The sequence below is a fragment of the Petaurus breviceps genome, unplaced genomic scaffold (assembly GCF_028583685.1).
Source record: "Petaurus breviceps papuanus isolate PSGF00001 unplaced genomic scaffold, PetGlider_PUasm1.0 81, whole genome shotgun sequence".
NCBI classification, from domain to species: domain Eukaryota; kingdom Metazoa; phylum Chordata; class Mammalia; order Diprotodontia; family Petauridae; genus Petaurus; species Petaurus breviceps.
The window spans coordinates 7,122,644-7,140,650 of record NW_027186546.1 but is presented as its reverse complement, the minus strand read 5'-3'; the positions used below and the strand labels follow the sequence as shown (position 1 = coordinate 7,140,650).

The window sequence follows — 18,007 nt, the reverse complement described above, 5'->3', positions numbered from 1 at the left end:
CTAGTCCTTCTGGGTGTATTACTCATTTCACCACTCCATCACTTTCTTTCTTTCAGCATGTGGCATGAACGTTCACCACCGATGCCAAACAAAGGTGGCCAACCTTTGTGGGGTAAACCAGAAACTCATGGCAGAAGCTCTGGCAATGATCGAAAGCACACAACAGGTAGAGAATGCTCTTTATAGCCAATGAATTTACTTGAGAAATTGAATGGGAGATACTTAACCAAGAGGCATAAAACACTGCCAAGTCTCCTACATCATATTTCTTAAATACACAAGAGCAGATGTGTCAAGCTCATGGCCCACAACTCTCTTGAGTGTCAGGACCAGATTAAAATGTAATTGGGAAATATTGAACAAAATAAATAAAAATACAGTACAACATAGATAATGTTAATAGATGATTTTCTAAGTCTGTATATAGCCCACAGAAATCCTTATGTATGGCCCCCAGTTTTATCTGTTTGTTATGATTGCTCAAGAGTTTAACCTTTCTACCCCCACACCCTACCCCGGGATAAACATAACTATAGTATAGGATTTGACAAGAAGGATTGGGGGAGAAAATCATGGATCTTCATGGATAATTGGAAATAATACTAGGAAAGTTTTCTTCTCTGTAGACATTATTCTTTTCCTTCTCTACAAAAGGAAAGATACCAAGCTTCAGACAGGATGTCCCAGTTTACCAATCCATCCAGGGTTCCAGAAATGGAAATTTACCATGAGTAGTGCTTAATTGTTGAGTCGGTCCTTTAACAGAAAAGAGAATAATTTGCTGTTTGTTTGTTTATAACCCAGGCTCGATGTCTACGTGACACAGAACAGATCTTCAGAGAAGGTCCGATTGAAATTGGTCTCCCCATCCATCTAACCCAAGGAGCAACAATTCCATATTTACCAATTTCTACAGCTGGGAAAAAAGGTAGCTTTAATGAGGGATGAAGAGGATGATACCAGTGAGCCATGTACATAGCAGTTTAAGGCTTACATAGAACTGAACATATATTTTGATGGGAGGTAGGTGCTATTGTTATTTCCATATTACTGATGAGAAAACTGAAGTACGAGGAGTCAACTGACTTGCCCAGGGTCACACAACTAGTAAGTCTAGCATTCTACTCATTATGCCCTCTAGCTGCTCTTGGTGGGGTCTTTATTAATGGTTAGCTCTGACCTTATACCTTTAAAGTTCTCAGACTGTCTTGTCACTCTGTTCTTTATGCAGTGCAGCATAATGTAATAGAGCCAGCGCAAATGAGGAGTAAAAAGGCCCGGGTTCTAGTCCTGGTTATTCTACTTACTAGATCGGTGACTAAGAAAGTGCCTGTTTCTTCATCTATAAAATGAGAATCATAATCACTGCCTACCTCATAGGGGTATCCTGAAGATCACTTCTGATAAGATGTAATGTAAACTGTCATACAAATGTATAACCTCAGGTGAATTATTTAACTTCTCTTGACCTCAGTTTCCTCATTTATAAAAAGATGGGTATGAACCAGAGGATATCTAAACTCTAGAACAGGTTTAGCTATTCTCCAAGTGACTCCTGCTCTAATTAAAGCAGACACAGATTACTCAAAAGAAGAGTGCAGGGCGGCCAGGTAGCTCAGCGAGTAAGAACACTGGCTCCAGTGTCAGGATGACCTGGAGATCGAATCCCGGGCTCAGACACTTAGCACCCACCCAGAAACACCTGGCCGTGTAACCTTGAGCAAGTTACTTAACCCCAATTGCTTAGGGGCGGCCAGGTGGCTCAACCAGTAAGAGCACCGGCTCCAGTGTTGGGATGACCTGGATCAAATCCCGGGCTCAGATACTCAGCACCACACCCAGAAATAACTGGCCGTGTAACCTTGAGCAAGTTACTTAACCCCGATTGCTTTAAAAAAAAAAAAAACAAAAAAAGAAGAGTGCATCCCCACATAGAACAGCAAGGGCTTCCTTGGTAGCAATGGGCTGGAAGTAGACAAGATGCACAATTTTGCTTGAACAAAACTGGCAATGGTTTGTGAGAACAGAAAAATGGGGAGAGCAGCACAAAGTGCATAAAACTTCTAAAAACCAATCCGAAGAAGGAGGTATGAAGTGTCTTTTAGTTCAGCCAGATCCCACCTCATATACATAATTCTGGGCTATTTCCATGAGAGGAGTATTTTTCTTGATCTTTTGGCAAGATGCAACTAATTGCCAATCAAAGGTAATGGTTGGGCAAACTTGAGGAAAGGTGATTAATATAGCCTGTCTCAGAAGTTTCCAGTTTTTGTTTGGTAATGTACCCCAGCAGAACCCTTTGAAAGATAACCACAAGCTGCCAACAAGAATAGCAGAATACAGGATCTCCTTTACAGACAGTAGCACATAGGGCAAAGAGGATGCATTAGTGACTTGCTAGAATGTACAATATTTGTTTTATCGTGGTCAAGTAAAAGCTCTCTGGGCTTAAAGTGTATCCTGTTCTCCCTCCAGTAAGAGAGGAGTCTACAGAAGCATCTCTTTACTCTCTAGCATTTGGAGAATGGAAAAGATTCCTTGAAAAAAATGGTTTCAAGGTGAAAATGAAATTTTAAAAAGGGATCTGAAGAGGGAAAAGGGAATCCTGACCAGTATCAGGAGGTTAGAGTGCCATAATGTGGTGCAGAGGGAGAAAAGAATACCTCAGAGCCTAGTAATAGGTATGACACCTTTCCCATAGAAGGGATATCTGGAACCTCTGGAAAAAAAAGTTGTTTATACAAAGGAATTATGGATATAATGAATACGTTTTAAGTGTTGAATCAAACGATTATTGAATTAAACTGATTGTCATGAGGTGTAGGAAATGAGAGCACCCTGTGGGACTCAAAGGAATAAAAGCAGAAGAGTAGTGGTGATTCTTTGCTGGGGAGTATCATGGTACCACTCTTCTGCCTCGCTATAAGGAGGTCTGCGATTTTCCTAGGGCATGTATCTGGGTCACGACTGAGGCCTTTCCAGGACTTCATAGACCTGATGACCACAGTCCACTTCTAGTGATTCATTTGACAACTGATACTGCCAGAAGGAATCTAAAAAATATCGTAGGGAATATTGCAAGAGAAAATGAAGCCCAAGGCAAGAAACCAAGGACTTTAGTGACAGAGGTGGCGTTTTCATCTCTGCAACCAATGGGAGTCAGGGTCTTCAGAAGAGAAAGTGGATTTGGTAAATGAATAGCTAGCTAGGAAGATGGCAGATGAGAATTAGGATTAGGGTTTTTGGAATATAACTTAAAATATAGGAATGAGGGCCAGGAATGGACCATGACTAATGGGGCCTGGTGAAAATGTATTTGCCAAGTGTCTTACAAATCTAATCAAAAGAACTTTAAAGTGAAGGGGGAAAAAATTGTCTATAAAGCCATAAATAATATATAGTCCTGACAACAAAGGAAGAATAGAGGTAAAGATGCCCCTTAATTCACCAGAGAATCCAAGAATCAGCAATAAAACACATGTCTGCATATGTCTGTACACAAATGTACAATATACTAGCAATAAGCAAAGTGAATGAACTGTATACCTTAATGGAAGGAGACAAATTGGCCCCACAGATATCAGTGAGACTTAATGGAATGAGACTCACAGTGGGAATACATAGTTCAGAAATGTATATTATTCAAATGGAACAGAATAGGGGGGGAAAATGGAGCCTGGGTGGAGAGCACAGAGTATATTAAGAAATACTCTTGTGAAGAAATCTAGAAACCAGAACAGGGAAAAATTATAAGAAATATTTCAGTGAATTCAATTTAATAATTTTTTATTGTATACCTACTGTGTGCTATCCTAGGCACTAGGGATAGAAAGATAGAAATTAGTCTTTTTCCTCAGAAAGATTATATTGCCCAGAAATTTCTTTGGAGGGAGAAACAGGAAAGTTTTCCATAGAAGTAAATTATAGGTTACCTGGACAGGAGGAAATGGGAATTTGGGGGAAAAGTAACAAGTCTGGCACAGAAATATGATAAAATTGTGGTGGGGAACTTCAATTATCCAAGTTTCTGCTAGAGTTCTCTTTTCAATTGAGGTAATGTGTGTAAAGCATTTAGCACAGTGCAGCCTGGTACATAGGAGGCAATGTTCCCTTCCCTTTTGCAAAAGCATAGCAGCTAATAAATTCTTGGCTTGCCTTAGTAATTGCATCCTTCCAAGTTCAGTAGTAGAAAGGGAAATTGCTATTCTGGAGTTGAAGCTGACTGATAGAAAAGAACTGGTTGCTGAAGAATAAATGATAGAAGAATTCTTGAGGGAAATAAATATTTCGTATTAGAATTCACAGTCTAACATGCACCCTGTGAGAAAGTTTCTTTTAAAGAGTCTAGACTAGACTTAGGGCAGATAGAATACCATGGCTTAAAATTGTGTAGGAGAAGACATCCTGGAAGGATTAGAAACCCTCAAGAATGAAATTAAAAAGATATAATGGAAGCATTTCCAGCAAGGGTAGAAATTTTCTAAGGGAAATAGCATGGATATCCGAAGAATTCATTGGTCAACTTGGATTTTTAGAATATATGTATAAAAAATGGTAGCATGGCATAATGGGAGATTAACACAAAAGTCTGGCATGGTATTTTAAGTGTAGTATTATGAATGCTCACAATGAACCGAACTTGATGAGGAATGTCAGTCAGCAAAATGTGATTTTTTTAAAAATAGTTTTATTAGGAAAAAGAGAAAGGACTAGGACTTCTGCTGAGGGATGATGGGAAGGTGATAAGGGAAGACAGAGAGATGGCAAAAATACTCAGAAATTATGTTGATTTTGTTTTCTCAGTCAAGGAAAATGTGTTTTGCATTGGCAAAGATAAAACAAAAATATTTGAGAGCAACTAGTTGCCTTTTGTGAGTTCTGCTGAATCCTACCTTATAGAATGAACCAACTAGTAGGTGCAACTTCTTAGACATCACCAGTGACCTTTGAAAGACTCTGAAGGACAAATGAGGTACCATATAATTGAAGAAGAGCAAGTATATTCTCTTTTTTAAAAAAGTTAAGAGAGTAGAATCTGCAAACTATATGCCAGTAAACTTGACCTCCATTTTTGGTAGAAGTCTAGAAAGGATTGTTTGTGAGCACTTGGTCCAGGAAGAACTGACCATTAACAGACAGCAGAGCTTCAAAAAGAACAGGCCATATCAGACTAAACTCAAGTCATTTTGTTTTACCTTTTTTTGGTTAAATTACTATACTTGTATATGAGCAATAGCAACTAATCAATCAACAAGCATTTCTTAAAATGATTTTAATGTACCAGGTACTATCCTAGGCCCTGAGGATACAAAGACAAAAATAAAACATGAATTGCCCTCAAGGAACTTATATTCTCACAGTGGAAATAGGATGAATATAAATTAATATATGCAAAATATTTTTAAATTAAATACAAGGTAATTGAAGTGTGGTACTGACAGCTGGGAAGATAATAAAAGGCCTCAAGTAGAAGGTGGCACTTGTGTTGAACCTTGAAGGAAATTAGAGATTTTAAGAGGCAGGAAAGAGAAGAGAATGAGTTCCAGGCAAGGGAGACAGCCTACCCAAAGACCCAGAGATAGGTAATGGAATGTGATGTGTGAGGCACAAGAAGTAGATTGAGAGCATGTGAAGAGAAATAAGGTGTACTAAATCTGTGAAGAGACCGGCTTTAACTGCCATTCAGAGAAGTATTTATTGGATCCCAAGACAATAAGGAGCCCATGGAGCTTCTTGAGCAAGGAGGTGACATGTTCACACCTATGCTTCAGGAATATCACTTTCAAAGCAGTATTAAAGGGAGATAAATTAGAGACCAGCTTGGAGGGTAGCATAGTAGCCATGTGAATGGAGAAAAGTAGACATCTTAAGATGTTATAGAGATGGGATCAACAAGACTTGAGAAATGATTGGATATGGGAAGGAGGGATGAGAGAAGGGATGAAAGACAATGAAGACTTGAAGATGATTCCAAATTTGCAAATCTAGGTGCCTAGGAGGTACCCTTAACAGAAATACAAAATAAGAAAGAAGGATTAGAGGGAAAGACAATTTCCTTTTTAATAGGATAATACACTTAGACCTGTAAAGAGCCTTAGCAGTCATAGAATCTGACTCCCTTATTTTATAGACGGGGAAACTAAGGTACACAGTGACTTTCTTAGTGCATCTGAAGATAAATTTGACCCCATGTCTTTTTTATTCCAAGCCCAGCCCTCTATCCATTACTTCATGAGAACTCATAGATATACGATATATTGGATGTTAAGTTTGAGAGAACAGTAGGACATCTGGTCCCTATAGTTTATTTGTCAAATTGTTTGAAGTCTTTCAATGCAGATACTGTGGACAAGATAGAAAGGGGTGGTTTAGACAATAAAATCATTAGATAGATTCAGCACCAAAATAGTCATTAATGATTGTATTTAAATTTAGAGGATTTTATCTGGAAGGAGAGACAGCTGTTCTTGGTATCTCTCCCTGACCCTTTGCTGTTTAACATTTTTAATGATGATTTCTATGAAAACATAAGTGACATTTTTATCAAATGTTCAGATGAGGCACAAGTTGGAAGAATAGTTAACGTCCTGGATGACAGAGCCAGAATCCAAAAAAATCATGAGGGACTAAAATGATGAAGCACATCTAAGAAGATAAAATTCGACAGAGATAAATGCAACCTGATTTAAAAAACAACTTCACGTCCTGTTCAAGAGGGGGAAAAATGTGGGTTCCAACTCAACATGAGGCAGTACTATGATATGGCAGCCAAAAGGGTAATGGGATGTTAGGCTGCCTTAAGACAATTATATCCTCCAGAAAAGAGGAGGTGACAGTCCCGTTATGCTCTTTCATAGTCCAACCACATTAATTTCAATTCAATTAAATACACATTAATTAGGCTCTTATTATCTGTCTGGCACTATGCTAGGCACCAAGACTACAAAAGGTCAAAAGAAAACACTCCCTGACTTCGGACAACTTGAATTCTGATACACAGATCGGTAAATACAAAGTATGTGCCCCCAAAAGTAACTGAGGTGGGGGAAGCACTAACAACTGGAGAGTTCAAGAAAGTCTTTTTTAGGAAGTGATATTTGAGCAAAGACTTGGATGAAGCTAGGGATGTAAGAGACAGAGAGGGAGGGAGGGAAAAAGAAAACGAATGTGAATGGGCATTCCAAGCATTCTAAAGTCCAGAAGGGATATTTATTATATGTATGGGGTAGCTAGGTGGAAGGTGCATCTTCACAGGTTCAGTTTGGGCCTCAGACACTTACTAGCTGTGTGACCCTGGGCAAGTCACTCATTCCTGTTTGCCTCAGTCTCCTCTTCTGTAAAATGAGCTAGAGAAGGAAATAACAAACTACTCCAGTGTCTGCCATGAAAACTGACTCAACAGTAGGGACATTGAGTAGGCCAGATTGGCAATAACACAGGGGGTGTAATGGGACAGTAATTTAGATTCAGCCTGGAAAGGTAGATTGGAGCCAGATTTTGAAGGACTTTACATGTCAAATAGAGAAGTGTGTATTTTATCTTAGAGGCAATTGGGAGCCCCTAAAACTTCTTGAGCAGGGGAGAGAATATTGGTGAAGGAAGACCTAATTAGGGGACAGACACAATAGATGTTATGGAGATAGAATATTCAAGACTTGACAACAGATAAGATAAAAGAAAGTTGGGGAGGAGTGTGAAGAGCTGAGAAAGGCACAAAGGCTACAGACATGGGTAACTGGAAGGATTACGATGCCCTTGGTGAGGAAAAAAACAGTCAAGTTAGGGGAGGGAAGGCTTTCGAGGGAAAGATATATTTTGTTCTGTGCATGTTTTTTATATGTTGAATTTGAGATGCTTATGGAAAATTCAGGTGCATCTAAAGCTGAGGAGAGAGGCAAGGGCAATTTATGTGAATCTGGGAGCTGCCATTGAGTTGATAGTTAAACCCATGAGTACTTGTGAAATTATCCAGAGAGAGTATATAGTAGACAGCTCAGAATAGAGCCCAAGGATATACCCACACACAGCTGTAGGACACAGAAGCTGCTCTTGGAAAGAGCCTGAGAAGGAAAGAGAAGGATCAGAACAATACAATAAGATGACAAAAACCCACTCTTCCAACAACCCTAGGAGGTGGGTACTATTATTAACCCCCATTTACAGGTGAGAAAACTGAGGCTGATAAGTGTTAAATAACTTGTCTAGGGTCACACAGCCTAGTAGTGTCTAAGGCTCAAACTTGGGTCTTCCAACTACAGGTTCAAGCACTCTATCCACTGTGCCACCTAGCTATCACCTTTGGCATCTAATCCAACCCCTCAATATTCAGATAAGGAAACCGAGGGCCAAGCAGGTTAAGAGAGAATCCAGAAAGAGGGAAGAGGAAATGTGTTGAGTTCAGAGCACTGTGTTTTAAGAAGGCCACTAAGATGGAAAGCGTCCAGTTAAAGAGGACTAGAATGATAAGACCATATCACAAACAGCATTAATAGTTTAACTTGGAGAAGTGATACTTTAAGGGGGTAATGGAAAGGTTAGAGGAACGTGTATAAGGACTGCCTTGGAGTATTTGAAATAAATATTGGACATGTTGTGCTTAGTACCATAGGGCAAAAATGGGAACCACGGATGAAGTTGAGAGAGGCAACTTTCAAACAATGCAGTTACCCAAAAGCAGAGCGGATAGAATGCCTCAGAAAGTAGTGGGGTACTGCCCCCCATCACCTGAGGTCATCAGGTGAAGGTTAAAGGATTATAACCTATAATGACTACAGAACACTGTAGTAGATGGTCTCTAGGTTTCTTCATATTTCTGTTATTCTGTAAGTGCCCAATTTAAAGTTGTCACCATTCTCTGTTACAGAATTATGCAGATATGAATCTGACTGTGATAACAGTCAATGGTTGATTGGCTGCCCCCAGAGTGTAACATATTTGCCTGTTACCTACACTTTACAGATTTTAAAAAGGCAAATAGAGATGGGTAGGGACTGTCAATGTCCCAATTATGCTTTAATACTTCAGTAAATCCATCATTATCACGTGGCTTTTCCCTCTGGTGAAGATCATAACTCCGCCGTGTTTTCAGTACTTTCTAATTCGTGATGTTCCCTGTGTGTGTATGTATACATGCCTGCACACACACACCATTCGTCATGTAGTGCTTAACCAACTGTGGCTCTCCTTTCCTAGATAGGTTAGTGCTAAGACAGTAAACTCGGTCTTTTTGAGACACTCAGATCCTGTCTAGGCTAGGTTGGCACAGTGAATAGAGCACCGGCCCTGGAGTCAGGAGGACCTGAGTTCAAATCTGAACTCAGACACTTCACACACACACACACACACACACACACACACACACAAACTAGCTGTGTGACCTTGGGCAAATCACTTAACCCCAATTGCCCTGTCTTCCCCCCTCCAAAAAAAAAAGGCAAAAAAAAATACTCCTGTGTAGCCTGGTAGGAACATTCATAGCTTATGCTTTGTTGGTAATACATAGTCTTCTAGGAACTAAGGGTCATTATACAACAAGATGACACATAGGAGAACAATTTCATGGAGAAATAGTCTGCCACACTCAAAATTCTATTTATCAAGAATCAAAGGACTGCTATTTAGCTAACAATTTGAAGGTAGTTAAGTTTTCACTTAGAAGGTAAGCCCAAAGAAAATAATGGACATATGATTCTAGGCTGGAGATCTTCTAAACACAAAGGATAAAATTTGTGTTTGCCTTAAAGAGAGCAGGATGTCTGAGGACTTGAGTCATTAAGTGTTAGAACTAGGAAAAAGTTGTTCTTCATTTACACTGATAGCTCAGGTAGGTTAAACAGACATGTTTGGGGGTCATACTCCAGTCTATAGCAGGTTGGAGTTCTAGGAATCCATGCCTTTTAATCCTCATTCAAATGTTCATTCCTCTATACTACCTCCTCTAATTAGGAGGAAATAGGCTCAAATTCTAGCCATAGGACTACAAAGCAAAGTTTGTGCCATGGGATCATAGATTTAGGGATACAAAGAACCTAAAAGAACATGAAGAAAGCATTTATATGATGTTGTCAGGTTTGCAAAACACTTTTAAAAATCATTTGATCTTTCAACAACCGTAGGGGGTAGGTACAATTATTAACCCCCTTTTACGGGTGAGGAAACTGAGGCTGATAAATGTTAAATGACTTATCCAGGGTCACACAGCCAAGTAGTGTCTAAGGCTCGAAATCAGGTCTGATTCCAGATTGAAGCACTCTATCCACTGTGCCACCTAGCTGCCACCTTTGGCATCTAATCCAATCCCTCAATATTCAGATGAGGAAACCGAGGTCTAAGCAGGTTAAGTTTCTTATGTAAGGTTTCACAGATTGTAATTGATGAAGGATAGGATTTGAGCCCAGGATTTCTGAGGTCCAGAATAAGGGCAGGAGCAGCGAATTTAGCTTTTTCACTGAGACTTTGATGAATGAAAAAAAAAACAAAAACCTGTGTTAAATTTAACACAAAGTCAAGGAAAGATGAATGGTTTTGGCATTTAGGGAAGGACTTGGTTCGAATTTTGCAATGACTTTTAGCCATGTGGCAATTGGCAAGTCATCTAACTATTCTGAGCATCACTTTCTATACAATGGGGATAATCCTCTGTGCAGTACCTATGTCATGGGATTGTTATATGAATCAAATGAGACAATGTACAAACTGTTTAAATATTGACTGTAGTTATTTTCAGGTGCCAGTGCCATTGGGGTGATATATCTGATAGCCATCAACCACAATGACACAAAGGACAGTCAAAAAGGATTTTTTTTTTTTAGTTTTGGTTCAGATCCCAATTTGTGCATAGTCTGATTTTGTTCTGCATTTATGATCATTGGGTGGTTGAGGGTTTTATCCGTGACCAGCAGCTTGAGATACAGCCCCTGTAGAGGAACACAGAGAAATTCAGACTATACTTAAAGGTCCCTACCCCATAATCAAATAGCACGAGCTCCTCAAATGGGATATTTGAAGTACAAACTACATGAAGTCTGTGTGATTGGGAAGCCATTCAATTTCCTGAAGTTCATTTTCAGTAACTGGCTTGCTCCTTTCAGAGCCTCAGGGAATCTCCTGGGAGCTGCCAGTGGAAGGGATGGTGAGCACGGAGCCTCTTTCAGGACCAGTACTGAAGACAGAACAACTATCCCTCAGGATGAAATTCAGTATTGAGGATTTCATTTTGCACAAAATGTTGGGAAAAGGAAGTTTTGGCAAGGTACGTTACAGGATGAGGAAGTTCATCTGGTCTGATCCCAGAAATTAAAATGAACAAGGATTCTTGTCAGTGGGGCTAATCATTCTGGGGCTGGAATCATAGGAGGAATTCATCGAACAGCATTTCAATAAGGAAGGATTTGTGTTTGGTACAAAAATCTAGAGGCCTTCCTCTGAACATTCTCTGGCTTATCAATATCCCTCTGAAAATACAACACCGATACTCCTGAAGCCATAGTTTCTAGAAACATTGGTTGAAAACAAGGATTAACATTTCAATTTGACCAACTTTAGTTAAATGTCTACTATGTTCAAAGTAGGGAGAGCTAGGTGGTGTAATGGATAGAGTGCTGGGCCTCATGTTAGAAAGACTGGGTTCAAATCTGGCCTCATACACTTAGTAGCTGTGTGACCTGGGCAGTCACTTAACCCTGTTTGCCTCTGTTTCTTCATCTGTAAAATAAATTGGAGAAGGAAATGGCAAACCACTCCAGCATCTTTGCCAAGAAAGCCCCAAATGGGATCACAAAGAGTCTGACACAACTGAACAACATTGTTTGAAATACTGTACTAAGTGCTGGAAATAAAAAAGATAAAAAATAATATTCTCCCTCTCTTTAAGGAGTTGCCTATCTAACAGGCAATATAAGGGGTTTTCAGAAACCAAATATGATACCAAAAATGTGATAGAGGCAAATTACTCTAGGAAAATTTAAGAGGGGAGAAATGGGAGAATCAGGGAAGCCTTTAGTGATACCAGCACCACGAAATAATTCCCAAGGGCACCAGGGGTATGTTTGGTAGCTGTGAGGCAAGAAATAAAATAGGGGAAAAGAGAAAGAGAACAAGGCATGTTTGGGAAAGAGGAGTGCCAATCAATGTCACTTCCATGATGTTTTCTCCTTTTAGTATATGAAGACAGAGCAGGGGTATCACGAAGGCAGAAACATTTACTCCAAGTCCTAAAGACCAGAGTGGAGTATAGAGTTGCAGTAATGGGCTAGTATGATTGGGCATACCTACCTTTTAATTCTCTAAGTGATTTTCCAGCTCACATCCCAATTATGATGAGGTATGGAAGATAGAACATTGATAGCAATATGGAATGCTTATCCTAAAGATAAAATTACTTAGGGGTTACAAACTCAGATTTCCAGGCAGCAGCTGCTCCTCAAGGACCCTCAGTTTGCCACTGAGGAGTTTTGACCTTAAGAAGGTGGGGTGGGAGTAGACATAAGAACTATCATCAAAGGGCTTATACTTTGGAAAAGGACTCATTCCACTTGGCATCCAGGGAAGAACAAGAAGCAGTAGTTGCAGGTGCAGAGCAAAATCTAGGCTTCTTGGAAGGAAAAGCTTCCAAATCACTAGTTATTTCCAAGTAGAATGGGCTTGCTTGAGAGGTCATGTAGTTCCCCTCTTTGGAGAGTTTCAAACAAAGGCTGGACCATCTTTTGTCAGGGAAGGTATAGAGGGATTCTTGTTCAGATACAGGTACAGGTTAGAGGTCCCCTCCAATTTTTAAGATTTTTTGAATAAAAAAGGGGACCAGCAATCTTCTGTATGTAATCCTAACCAATTATCATGGGCAAGTGGAATATTTTTGGTGAGCTCTAACATCAGTAAGGATAGGGAATTTTCAAGATAAGACATTGAGAATGGGCTATGGAAAGATAAAGAGATATGTTCTTAATATGCAGAGATCCTCGCTGGTCTTATAATGCTTTTATGTACCTAAATGTAGCCCTAGAAAAAGTCCATTGGGACTGAAGCCCACTGGCATGGGTCCTTCCCCACCTGAGAAAGATCACCCTGCTTCATACACATACACTTGTGTAACTCCTTTCCATGTAATATTTAGACACCTGTTCTCTAGACTTTGGCAGAGACATTCACCTAAATTATATCGAGCAAACTCAATTACAAGTTAACAGCAAAAACAGCAGCATAAAGTTGCATCCCACTTAGAATTTGGGTCTCAACACCAGCAGTTGCCTTCAGCAAATTCCGCTATTCTTTTCAAACTGCCCCTGGTCATCCTTAATTCTTTTAGATGTTTCTTGCAATAATATTACCCACTACAAATTCATTTGGCATTAATCTGGGCGCAACAAACAATTTTATAGCCACTCTTGATTATCATTTGTCACCAATTAATGTGCAATTATAACATGTTACCAAAAATCCTAAGTACATAATGTAGATTAAAACTGCCTTTTCAGCTGCTTAGTTTATGGCTGGTTTGGGGGTGTTTATTGAGAGAAATAATTATAGCAAAAGCACTTTTAATTGTTAATGAAATTGTTTTTTTCTTTTTGTCCGCAACCCTGTGGCTTTCCATATTTGAATAAGAAAGCCATTCAATTAAATTTACAAATTATGTCAGTATTTGAAGGGCAAATGAGAGGTCCAGTTTTACTCTGCTATGTACAAGGATTAGCACCTCAGGACCTTATTTAATCATCCAGTCCAGCAAGTATTTGCTACTTACCTACTGTGTGTGAGGCCTTTTACCTAAAGAGCAGAAAATTTGAACTCTCATTTCAAACTTGAAGCAAAAAATGACCTCCACCAAACACTGGACTTCTACCTTTCCCACAATAATGGAGATTCTATTAAATTGACTTTCTTTTCCTCCTCTCATTTTTCCCAATCTTGAACTGCCTCTTCTTCTATCTTTTCTTCTCCCATCTTCCTTCCTAATTTGCTTCTTCTCTCCTTTTCACTTTTACTGGAAAAGGAAGCATTAATCAATAAGAACCAACACATCTTCATCAAGATCACACTAGATTCAATTCATTTCCTTTGTTTAAAAAAAAGTTACTAGACTGGTACCTCAAGGGATAAGAGCTATATGTCAGCTGCCTAATAATAATATCAAATATTAATATAATGCCCAATACATACCAGGCACTATACTAATATCATTTGTTTGTAATAGGTAGGTGCTATTATTGTCCCCGTTTTACAGATGGGAAAACTGAGGTAAACAGGTTAAGTGATTTGACCAGGTTTTTCTATCAACTGCACCACCTACCTGCCCCCTTTGAGAGTCTCTCATGCAGACAAAATAGTCTCTTACAGGCAAGATAGACAGAGGTGGACTAAATAATGAAATAGATAAGTTCAGAACTGACTAAATGTTCAGATCCAAAGAATAGTTATTAATTACTTAATGTCATCTTGGAAAGGAGGAATCTAGTAGAGTGCTCCAGGGATCTGTCCTTAATCGTAGGCTGTTCAGAGTTTCTATCCAAGGGGACAGATAGAAACTCTACCCATATACTTGTAGGAAAACATAGGCTAGCATGCTTATCAAATGTGTTAATGTCACAAAATCGGGAGGTATAGCTAATATATGAGATGACCAAATAAGAATTTTAGAAAGATCTATGCAGTTTAGAAGAATGGACTAAGTAAATCAAATGAAATTGAGTAGGAACAAACGTAAAGTTTTACATTTGGAATTAAATAATCGATGGCTCAGTGTTAGGATGGAGGAGAACTGAAAGATCTGCACACTGCAAGATAAGAGCACACCAAAGGCAACCAAAACAGAGTCCTAATTCAATCAGTCAGTAAACATTTGTTATTGTTCAGTTATGTCCACTATTTGTGATCCCATTTGGGATTTTCTTGGCTATGATACTGGAGTGGTTTGCCATTTCCTTCTCTAGTTCATTTTACAAATAAGGAACTCAGGCAAACAGGGTTGAGTGACTTGCCCAGGGTCACATAGCTAGCAAATGTCTAAGGCCAGATCTGAATTCAGGAAGATGAGTCCTCCTGACTTCAGGTCTGGCACTCTATCCACCTGGCTGCTCCAAACATTTATTAAGCACCTCCTATGTGCCAGGCACTATGGTAAGCTCCAAGGTTACAAAAAGAGACAAAAGATAATCCCTGAATTATGATCTAATGGGGAGATAGCATGCAAACAATAGAAAATAATTCATAGAGGGAAGGCACTGGAATTAAGAGGAGTTAGGAGAGATTTAGTTGAGACTTAAAGGAAGCCAGGGAGGTCAGGGGGGTTCCAGGCATAGAAGCACAGCCAGGAGACCATTGTCACTGGGTTGAAGAATACACCAGAAAGGTAGAAGGGACTAGGTTATGGAGGGTTTCAAATGCCAAACGGAGCATTTCATATTTGCTCCTGAAGGCAATAGGGAGCCACTGGAGTTTGAGTAGGTATGGAGAGGGTGAAGTGAGTGGGCCTGCACTTTAATGGAGGACAGGCAGATCCACCAGCAGGCTAGTGCGATAATCAAGGCATGGGGCAATGAGGACTGGCACCAGAACAATGGCAGTGTCAGGAGGGAAGGGGGAATATTAGAGAGATGTTGCTAAGGTGAAATCATTAGGCTTTCACAGTAGATTGGATTTCACAGAGTGGGGGGAGGGCAGTGTGAGAGACCCAGGGTGACTCCTAGGGTGTAACTGAGGGACTGGGGAGGGTGTGTTGTCCTCTACATGAATAGTGGAGGGAAAAAATAATGAGTCCTGCTCTTGAACTTTATTTTAAGAGATGATAGTATCCAGAATGAAGCAGGTGGTCACCCTGCTCTAGGGCGATGTGGAGTATAGTACTCTCTTCTGGTGCCATATTTTAGGAAGGGACATTGATAAGTCAAGAGGAGAATTGTCAGGAAGGTGAGAAGCCATTGAAGGAACCAGGGATTTTAGCCTAGAGAACAGAAGACTTAGAGAGTACATGATAACTGTCTATAAATATGTGATGCTATAATGTAGAAAAGAAATTAAATTTGTTCTTCTTGGTCCCAGAGGATGGGAGTAGGAGTGACAGTTAGAAATCACAGTAAGAAGGGGCGGCCAGGTGGCTCAGCAAGTAAGAGCACCGGCTCCAGTGTCGGGATGACCTGGATCAAATCCGAGCTCAGATACTCAGCACCACACCCAGAAATAACTGGCCATGTAACCTTGAGCAAGTTACTTAACCCCTATTGCTTTAAAAAAAAAATCACAATAAGGGTAGTTAGAGTTGAGTGTGCAGAAAAACTTCCTGTTAGAGTGGTAGCTACTCTAGTTTGGGAGATATACTGGATTTTCCCATCATTGGAAGTCCTAAAGAGAAAGGAATAGATGACCACCTATTGGTTAAGTTGTAAAGGTAATTCCTATCCATATAAGTTGGATTAGATGGCCTTTGAGTTCTCTTCCAACTGAGATTTTATGATTTCTCCTTTTGTTCAGGGGCCTCCCTTCATGTGATTTATGATTCCCCAGAGAAATCTTTGCCCTTTTCCCATATCCTCATAAAATAATAGTGGGCTCAAAATGTTGGGGGGGCAGCAGGGGGAGAGGGGGCCAGTAGTTGGAAACAGATTGTGATCCTCAGGGCTTCTTTGTTCATTGGGCCCACAGTGACCTTAAGGTCCTGATTAGTGTGAACAATGAATTCCCCTGAATCAGTCACAGATATTTGAATTTACCCTATTTGAAGCTATAATTATGTAAAATATGGTAACTGTTCCAGCCCAATGGAAATATGAAGTTGAATTCTAATACAGTGACTGTTTCACAGGATCCACTCTTTCAACTAATCAGAACCTAGCTGTAACCCTCACTGATTATTCCCAGGATCCCTGGGGGTATTTTTCTAATTCCAAAATGCATGGTCTCCATACTTTTCACAAAATTCATCAGGGAGATAGGAGTTTATGAATGAACAACCTATATGTTGTATATTTGCCATATTGATGGCCGTCCAACTTCTCAATACCTTGATCCCCCTTCAAGCCAATGGCTTGAAACTGGCAAGAAAAATTAGCCATCAATGTCAGTATTTGGGGCCTGATTAACCACTCAGTCACCCCATTTACCTGAGAAACAATTTCCTTCCTAAAATTGACACTAGTTTATATTTGGGAGAGTGGGGCAGAGGATGATAGAGGAACTGAAATACAGCTAGGTCCTAATTAGTGAGAATGATTCATCTCCTGAAGTGGCCCCATTATTCCAATTTTCACCACATATTTCCACTGGGATGGAAGCATTACCATGCTTTACATAATTATACTTCAAATACTGCAGATGTGAACACATGTGACCACTACAGGAAATTCTTTATTCGCACTCAGTTGAGATGTAACTATCTGTATTCACCACCTCAGAAAGAAAGTGTGTATGTGTGTATATGTGCATATGTACTGAGGATAGAAATTGGGGGCTTTCCAAACAGCATATGTTTTATTTATTCTTTTCTACCCTTTGTCCTTCAGCCCAGTGAAACTGGAGTAACTAGTAGTTGTTGCATTTTTTAGGCCCAGAGAATAATATTCCATGCCATGGCATTTTTAATGCTATGATAAATCCTGAAATGAGAACCAAAAGTTAAATTGTAGAGCATTTGTTAGTAAAAGAAACTTCAACAAAGGTTTATAATATTAAAATGTTAAATAATGCCCTGGGCCAATGAAAATAGATTTCTACTCTGACTCGAGAGAAAAGAAAGTCTTAGCCCTTAGTCCTTATAAGAGTTTTGTGGACCCAATTTTTTTTTCAAGACAAGTCTAAACCAATCACTTGTTTCTCTCCAAGGTATTCCTGGCAGAATTCAGGAAAACGAACCAATTCTTCGCAGTAAAAGCCTTGAAGAAAGATGTTGTTTTGATGGACGATGATGTCGAGTGTACGATGGTGGAAAAGAGAGTTCTTTCACTGGCCTGGGAACATCCGTTTCTAACTCATGTATACTGCACATTCCAGACTGAGGTACAGACTGATATGTGTATTT

General features: G+C 39.6%; 1 protein-coding gene across 1 annotated transcript in view; it reads left to right on the top strand.

Moving 5' to 3' along the window:
* The window catches only part of LOC138176134 (protein kinase C theta type), a 132,747-nt gene that overhangs the window by 33,719 nt on the left and 81,021 nt on the right, over positions 1 to 18,007 (top strand). The window contains exons 8-11 of the mRNA XM_069106902.1: positions 57 to 166; positions 805 to 928; positions 11,091 to 11,251; positions 17,812 to 17,985. Coding sequence (XP_068963003.1) covers positions 57 to 166; positions 805 to 928; positions 11,091 to 11,251; positions 17,812 to 17,985 — 569 coding nt within the window. The remainder of the gene's footprint in view (positions 1 to 56; positions 167 to 804; positions 929 to 11,090; positions 11,252 to 17,811; positions 17,986 to 18,007) is intronic.